Raw genomic sequence first — 8,847 nt, 5'->3', positions numbered from 1 at the left:
ATGATTTTTTAAAATATCAATTGTACTCAATAAACCTGCTGAAAAATATTTTAAAAGGGCCTGACCTGTGCTGGAGCGGTAAAAAAATTCATTGTGACAAAAATGAAGTCTATAGTGAAGGGGGCAGGAGGTGGTACTAGGACCATTTTCACCTCTAAGAAAAAAAAAATGGATTTAAGGAATTTGGGTATGGATTACAAGGAGCTAACATTAAGCAGGGAAGTGACTTGGCTGCAGTTTTCTATTTTTAGGATAATAGATGTCATGGCAGAGCAATAGGTGAATACAGGATACTGTGGGTCAGAATTTGTGGCAGGGAAACCAGGTAAAAGGTGATGTTGAATTTGATGAGGGATTAAGAGAGTGGCAGTGTCTCCAAGCCAGAAATTAATAAGCTTTGCTTAGATGCAAAGATTAAGAGGATGAGCTTCAGGACAGTGAGTTCCATGAAAATAAGCGGCAATGATGACACACTGGGGAAGAAGGACCTAGGCTCACAGGGTTGCCCAGGGCAGTTGGAGGGAAGCAATGTTGAGATGATATACCCATTTCATGGGCGGAAGTAGAAAGAATAGAAAACCCACTTCTACTTTAGTTCTGGTGTGATGATGTAAAAAAGAAAAACATAACTGAGGGCAAGAGTAGCCCTCGTTTCCATGGGCAACTGGCAAATTCTGCTTCCCACTTCACTATTTCCCTGAAAAAACACATGGTGAAGACTTGATCCTGAATGTCCTCTTGGAATCCCTGATCCCAGTGTCTGCTGAAGTAGCAGAGAAGTGGTTTTGCCATGGTACAGAGTAAAATTTTAAATCTTCAGATGTTTAAGGTCAGTTTATTTGATATGTGAGGTTGTGAATACTTTTCTTACAAGTGCAAAGCCTAACTTATTGGCCAAGTGGATCACAAAATAAGGAAACATTAACTTATTGCAGCAGAGACTGGTTTAATTAATCAATCTTTTTGAAAGTTTTCTGTGATAGATCTTACATAAATAAATAGAACTTTAAATGTGGACTTTTAAACATCAGTTTTTAGTTTGCCTCACAGTTTTCCTACACAGATAGAAGAGCCCTTTCCTAATTTGAAACTTTTCACAATCAACTACAATTGAAATTATGAACATTGACTGTCCACCACTATCCTTTTAGATACTTCTTGGTAAGCAAGATAAATGAAGAATACAAAAGAAAATTGTGTGGTTTTTAATGTCATTTAACCTATACCTTTTCCAAAAAGTCACACAACCATTTGAGAGTTTTAGAGGGATATAATGTATGAAAGAAAATTCCAATAACATAATGTACAAAAATGTTGTCACATATAGAAGAGTAAAAATCTACATTTTGGGGGGTCTATTGCTGTGGGAAGAAGGGCCTGATCTTCATACTCATCTTCCTCATTGAATACCATGACCCCTTCCAATTCATCCATACTATGCCATCGTCTGTGCCGTGCTTTGCCATGTCCCAGGTGTACTGTCCACCCCAGTAGTATCTGCCATTTGGATTGGACGCGTGACATCTATTATACCACCATCCACCACCGTCCTCTTTAGCACACTGTTTTCTGGGATCTGTAGTTAGCCTGAAAGAAAATGTATTTGGAGTTATTAGAAACAGCACTATAGTGGTCAAGTTAATTGTTTGCAGAGGACCCACAGGAGAGTGCCATGCTCAGTCACACATGTGACTCTTTCCCTTGGATTCTATATGCAGAGTCACAATAATACACGAAAGGCCTTCTCTGCCCTATAGCAAGAAAGGGAGAGAACTGGGTATATGTGGCCAATTCGTTTAAAGGTCACACTGGTTACTTTATACTGAAATGACAGTCTTTAGATCCCTTTGTATTAGATAACCCCAGGAAACAAAATGAAGGTTTTAATATACAGAGATATAGATATTAATCTAAATGCCCATTACTCACAAAGTAACTGTACTTGAACTCCAGTTCTGTCTCTTAGCAGTTGTGTGACTTTGGGCAAGTCACTCTCTCTAAACCTCATCTGTAAAATGAGACTAACAATGGCTACCTCGCAGTTGAAGTGCTTTACAATGATATGGAAAGAGCTTAGTATTGTGACTGACAGTGCCCCTTGAAAAGGTAGTAATTGATAATAATAGCTATGAATGATTCTGAGCAATAATACTGGTGGGGACTTTTAAAGCTAAGAGGGCAACACCTACCAGCCGTCGTTGTCTCTGTCATACGTGCTGAAGAACATGCCGTTGTGAATGGTCATGGTTCTGTTCTCTCCCACCAGCTGAGAAGCTCCCTCCATGAGGGCATTGCCGGCCGTCCCTTTGTATTTGTTCACTGAGAGCTGGTACTTGTTGGCCTCATTCTGCACAGTGAATCCCCCGTACTGAGCTTTTACCTTATCTCCTTTCCAGTCCTCCATTTCAATCAAGAGCTCTGTGGGTCCCATCTTGGTGAGCTGGCTGATTTTATCGTTTCCAAGCCAATACTCACCTAAAGGAAAAATAAAATAAAATCTCACCAAAAATAAAACTTCTAGAAACCAAAAACTGCCTTTCTTACTTTAGCTTTCACATTTTTGTCATTAAACTCCTCTTAACTGCCTACAACCTAAAAACAGCCTTCCAGCATTGTATGTTTTCTTAATGGAATAAACAATCCCATTTTAAATAGAATGATTTTATTTTTTACTCGCAGTTTTTACCTGGTAGGCCACAGTACTTTTTGCCATCTTCGTTGGTTGCAATATTTCCAAATCCTTGCTTATATGGGTCCCATTTCCTGCCAAAGTCAACACTACCATCTTGACGGTTCTGAATTACTGTCCATCCTTTGGTTGACAGAAACAAAAATAACACATATTAACCAATAACAAATAAGGTCACTTTGAAAGAATATCTGGATCCCCTGTCCTCTCCATTCATTTTATGCCTACCTATATTTGGTGCTATAAAATAGATATAATAAGCAAATAAATATGGGAGGAAAACACTCATAATCTTTGGAAATGGCAAGTACTTTATCTTACCCCAAATTGTGAATCATAGATATTTTAAAATTTTTTAAATATTGGATTGGATTCCAAATCAAATGACTCGTTATTGGCTATGGTAGAGCTAGGTCTTGTTTTCTGGCATTTGTGGGATCGGAATAATTACAGAATGATAGGCCAACAACTATCAAATGCTTACCTCCATTATCTGTGTTCATATCACAGTATACTCTATATGGTTTGATAGAACTGTCAGGCTGAATGAGGTACATTTCAGATGTTTCACCTCCTTTCCTGATAATTTCCTCACATTCTGCAAACAAAAGATAACATATCATGTTTGGGGGCCTGTGAAATAATTACTTGGTCTTTAGTCCCCAATTCTTTAAGATAACTGATTATGTAGGTTACTGAAGAATGTTTTATTATAGACATTAATAATAATACTATAGAAATTGATCTTCCTTTTACTGAAAATCAAATTCAGTTTTGAAGAGTTCAATCTGCCAAGAGGATGAAAAAAGCCCTTCTCCACCTTTTGTGTGCTGGGATATCCATAAACTGCCAGAACACACAAGGTGGAGAAACTCCTACATCTATCCACGGTCCTGACATCTGTTCAAGCAAGTGGGTACACACACACATTAGCCACCCCTGGAACTGCCACTGTCACTGTGCTGTACTCCATCCTGCTCACCAAGACTGGCAAACGCATCAGACCAAGCCAAAATAACCTGCTAAGGATATCTTCATGATGTACTACAATGTTATTATGATATTGGGGAAAGTCCATTAGATGTTTGTTTTCTTTCAATGGTCTTATTTTTAGAGTGTGAGTTCTTCTGGAACCCTATAGAAATATGTTTATTAACTAGTTACCTTTGCCAGACACCACAGGGACATTGCAACTGACAGTGCATGGAGTGCGGCAATATTCCATTTGAGCTGAGACATCCGTTTCTAATTTTTGTATTTTGCTTCTCAGGTCTTCCAGGATTGAACGGAGCACACGAAAGTTAGTTGGGATATTATTGTTCACCGTCTCATCTATATATAATCGGTGCTTTTCCAGTTCTGAGGAATACTCATTTATTACATTTTCATTATCTAGAAAAATGAAATTATGTAGGAATCATTAGTATTTTTGCCTCATAAAACTGAATGTATTTAACTATACAATTTTGATTTTTGTTTTCTGAGAATAAAGAAATAAACATTGAACTACCACCAAGCAGCCATGATATACAGTTATATTTAGGGGAAATTATTGGGTCCATGGCGTATACAAATTCACATGTAGCCTAACTACCGTATTAGTCATTTACCATCAGTATAAGCTAAAGATTATGTCCAGTAAGTAATAAATACAACAGGATGTTTATTTCTGTGGTAAGGAAAAAGAGGAGAAAGCAGTATTTGGACCTTCCATTTGAGAAGTTCAACATCTTATGGAGTCGATACACTTGATTTACTTGTCCATCTCACATAAGTATAGTCATGCCTTGAGATTTGCAAGAGAGATGTCATGATTCCTTTCACTTCTTTGAAAAATGTCCAAATTTGGGTATGCTACTCACTGAGATGCCTATGCCAGGCTCACATACTAGCTGATTCCTAACCACCAAGCCAATAGCATTCAACGTTCAGATCTCAGGACTCGTATGTTAAGCGTCATTATCCATAACACAATTGAATATATCATGGGTTACTCTCATATCCAAAACCCCCAAATGTTAAATCTATAAATGCTAATTTTGTTTTACTCTGTGAATATTATCTTCGGAGTCATAAGTTTCTTATATACTAAAAATTAGGAGTCAGTGAAATTTTTTACAGAAAATCATCCTTGCTGATGCTCTACTGGGACTAAGAGCTGAATAGTGCTTATCTGGCGAGTTGCAGGGAAAAGTGCCTAAGCGAAGACCTTTGGGTAATCACATGCATACCGAAAGCAGTATGAATGCTACTTAGGCTAATCTAGAAATGTCAGTCTTCACCAAATCATGCATTCTCATGGCATTCTAGCTTCCGACTTTATAACTGAGAATCCAAGTATATCTACCTTTCATTTGCTTCTGCCTCTTTTGCCACATGTCTTTTAGCAAAAACATGTGCTGAAAGGTGGAAGAGGAGGTCTGGGAAATAGAATCCATGTCATTACGTAACTCATCAACACCGTTTTTGACTGTTCTTTCCTGTTTTACCAAATCTTCTTGCAACTGACATCCTGTGGGACACAACACCCCCTACAAACAAAGAAAAAAATAGCAGGCGTTAGATGAAGGATTTGGGTTATGAGTATTTATTAAAATAGCACATAGTAAAAATTCAATGATATGGATTAGTCTATACAAAAATTTGTTATTTGATTTTCTTTATGTAAAGCCAGAAATTCTAGAGTCATCATCATACTCTCACGAAGATTAAAAACATCCTTCACTATAGAAGAAATGTTATTAGGCTATGAAAATTTTACTGCCTGAACAAAAGAAGTGGGCAAAATATAAAGGTAACGGTAACACCCACATATCCTAATTTGTTATCTTGGACACAGATCAAAGAAAACAAGAAAGGAAACCTCAACCAAAGGCCCTATAAGTTCATGTTTTGAATTTTATTTCTAAAATAAACCAACAAAATAACAGTGACAGTAATGTGGGCCAATAAAACTGTAGGAGGCCATGATAAATACAGGCTTTCTCTGCAGGACAGACCCACCACCGCCAGAAACATCAGTATACCCACCAGCTCTGGGTCAGCATGAAGACAGCCTCCAGCATCGGGGGCTTTTCTTTCCAGTTTCTTCTGGGTGGCAGCTGCTTTGGCTGGACGAGCCCGATAGCCACCTCCACTGATGGGAGGTGGGGCAGGTCTCAGGCTGGGAGCCTCTTCTCTCTTCTTGTCAAGGGGTCGATGACCACGGACATCAGGCCCCTGCAAAGAACCAGGCAGAAATAAAACGCAGTGTTATAGAAGCTTTGAGATGTAACTATTCCAACACCCTCCTATTACAATTGAGGTTATCACCAGCTTGATGATTTGCTTAGGGTCCATCCACTGGCTAGGTGTTGGCAGTCAATCATTGCTTAGTGTTCAAAAACAGTAGAAAGACCAACTGCACATAAAGCTATTGTACAGTATAGATTTTAAGAAGAGAGCTTAAGACAAAGCTGCATCCAATTAGGAATAGTGATGACCTCAGATTTCTGAAGCCTATGTATTGGAATGTATGGAAATATAAAGAATCTATACTGTCAAGAAGAATCAAACTTGGATTACTAAATTCTTACAATTATTGTTAATCATTTCCCCACTTTTAATTTTTGTGAATCAAAGATTAGGCTAACTCCTATATAATCATATTTAAGAGACAATAAAGATTTAATAAAAGTGAATTTTACTTGGAATTTATTTGTAATAAGACAATTTTTGATCCTAATAAAGTACTCTGGACCAGACTGCTTGAGTTGAGATCTTAACCCTGCCACTTAACTAGCAATAAGACTTTGGGCAAGTTACTTTATCTGCTCCCGGTTTTCTCATCTGTAAAATAAGGATAGTAATTGTGTGTACCAGCCTTCTAAGATTAATGTAAGAATTAAATGGCTTGTTGCTTTTGATACCCTCAGTATACTACTTGGTACATTGTAAGTGTTCATTATTATTTTTATTGGTATCACACATAACAGATACTAGCATTTAGGTGGCTTCTCCACTGCTAATTGCACTTTTATTCTTATCATTTTATTCTTATCAACAAAATTATTTGTTAAAAGTTCTCTTGACATTCCCTACATGATTTCTTTATCAAACACCATGATTTTATCACATTTAAAATAATTCTCAAGGTTTGTGCACTATGATTAAAATTATTTGCTAACTTAAAAAATATTACATCAAAAGATAATGAAGTGGAAAACATGCATTGCAATATAAAAGTTTTGGCATGGATTAGCTACATTATCATATGTTCTTTTTCAGTAGTTATATCCTTAGGAGCTTAATTACAAATTAACAGATGGCAAGACTTGAAGCAACAGCTGAGCTTTCTTGCAATTTTCTGAGTCTAGAAGTCATTGAATGAACTCTATTTTGAATTTTATTGTCAATTATTCATTAAGTTATAATATTATTTAACGTTTTAGGGGATAGTGCTAAGATTAGAACCTAGGCAGGTTGGTTTCAGATTTCCCTGCTTAACCAGTTAACCATACATATCCTCAACATGTAAAGATTTGGAGGAGATATGCATGTTCACATCGAAGAAATTGTCCCAGCCAGAGCTCATCCACTCTAACACAAATTTTATAGAATGTGATTCACCTGTTTATTACAAATAAAATTATAACAGAAGAAAACTATTTACTTTTCATTTTAGGGTACCATTAGAGAGATAGCATGGATGGTTTGGCTTTACTAGAGAAAAAGACATTAAAAAAAAACCTTAAAGAAATTATGTGGGTATTTGGGTCTACAAAGACTATTGAAATAACCAAAACTAGAAGATCCATTCTGAAGCCAAAACTATTAAACTGCTCCTGTGAGGATTAGTTGGTAAGCAGGAATGTGAAAGTGCTTTGCAAAGTACCTTACAAAAATTTATTTTTACATGTTCTTTACATTTTTCTTATCTAATGCTATTAACCAGACAATTACCTTTTTGTATGTACAATCTGATAATTAAAGCATTTAAATTCCCTTCAAATTTGACAAATGAGCCAAAACAAATCACTTTATTTAAATATTATTGTGTACTCTTATTTCTAGTATGATGATACTACGCTATGTATGAGAAATTTGTTAATAAAATTTAAATTTCTTAATTACTCATTTTCCAAATGTATTTCTGTATTTTTGATAACTTCAAATAATAGCAACAAGTTAGCAAAGATAAAACTTGAGGAAAAACTGTTCAACAAACAACTAATTAGACTGAATTGTGTTTCATAGCCATTAATCATCATAACAATGCACACTATCTCTAATTTAAATGTTCTCATCTGAAAAAAAACAATATTTCATTTTCTAACATTACACTTGGTCTATTCTGCTTTTACATTTAGTTATAATTCACATTTATAAATAGTAATCTCAGAGCTATATATTACCCTCCTTCACCATAGAGCAACTTATCTACCACTGCTTTTTTCTTTTAAAATACTATTCTTTTATTATTTTATCATTTGTAAAATTCTCAGATTTCATCCTCTTAATCATAATAATGTATTGCTAGAACTAAATGAAAATCATAGAACTCAGGATAACAACAAGTGAGAAAAACACATTTTACATTAGCTAAGCCATCTTCATCCTGGGAAAATAAAAGTGACAAACCAGAAAACAAGAAATTATTTTGTTTTTATATAAGAAATACTATGAAACATTCTTTAAATAAAATAGTAAATCACTGAGGTTAATAATTCAATTTCATAACTACAATCACTGTTAATTTCATTAAAATATTCACAAACGATTATGACTGTTACATTTTATATTAGCATCAATAATAATATAATAATTTTTTAAAAGAATCACCTCTTCATCGTAGTCACTCACGACAGCTTGGGACTTAACTACAAAAACACACAATAATAGCAACGATAGATGTTTCATGGTTTTAAATTTGTGGAAGTTCCAAGAAACGATCCTTTGCAAGCAGACTTAACTGAGAGATCTTCAATCCTATATATACCTGGGTCCTCTGCTAGGAATGACTTTAGAAATGGTTACCTTCCCTTGGTTAATAGTTAATCTTTTGGATCACTCGTTGGCTGAACCATTTTATCAGTTAAGCAACATCTTCCCAGCAAAACTTATTTACCTGTCATACAACTAATTGTTCTTTATTGGCCTAGGTTAGAAACATTAAAGTT

General features: G+C 35.6%; 1 protein-coding gene across 1 annotated transcript; it reads right to left on the bottom strand.

Annotated features, from left to right (window-relative positions):
- Positions 1-926: 926 nt before the first annotated feature.
- On the bottom strand, positions 927-8,640 carry FGB (fibrinogen beta chain). The gene is made up of 8 exons (XM_045552152.1): positions 8,510-8,640; positions 5,720-5,908; positions 5,037-5,220; positions 3,854-4,081; positions 3,174-3,287; positions 2,687-2,812; positions 2,190-2,475; positions 927-1,587 (listed from the first exon to the last, which is right to left on the bottom strand). The coding sequence occupies exons 1-8, from the start codon at positions 8,585-8,587 to the stop codon at positions 1,356-1,358; spliced, it is 1,437 nt and encodes a 478-aa protein (XP_045408108.1). The 5' UTR covers positions 8,588-8,640; the 3' UTR covers positions 927-1,355.
- Between the last annotated feature and the right edge of the window lie 207 nt (positions 8,641-8,847).

The sequence above is a fragment of the Lemur catta genome, chromosome 5, assembly GCF_020740605.2.
Source record: "Lemur catta isolate mLemCat1 chromosome 5, mLemCat1.pri, whole genome shotgun sequence".
NCBI classification, from domain to species: Eukaryota; Metazoa; Chordata; class Mammalia; order Primates; family Lemuridae; genus Lemur; species Lemur catta.
This window is presented reverse-complemented; position numbering and strand designations above follow the sequence as displayed.

What these genes read in the sequence shown, in the direction of transcription:
- FGB (XM_045552152.1), bottom strand. Translation starts at nt 8,587, where the DNA reads ATGAAACATCTATCGTTGCTATTATTGTGTGTTTTTGTAGTTAAGTCC. An exon ending in TGAGTGACTACGATGAAGAG is followed by an intron (nt 5,909 to 8,509) that starts GTGATTCTTTTA and finishes GGTTCTTTGCAG; the next exon opens with GGGCCTGATGTCCGTGGTCA. An exon ending in TATGAACACAGATAATGGAG is followed by an intron (nt 2,813 to 3,173) that starts GTAAGCATTTGA and finishes TGTCAACCAAAG; the next exon opens with GATGGACAGTAATTCAGAAC.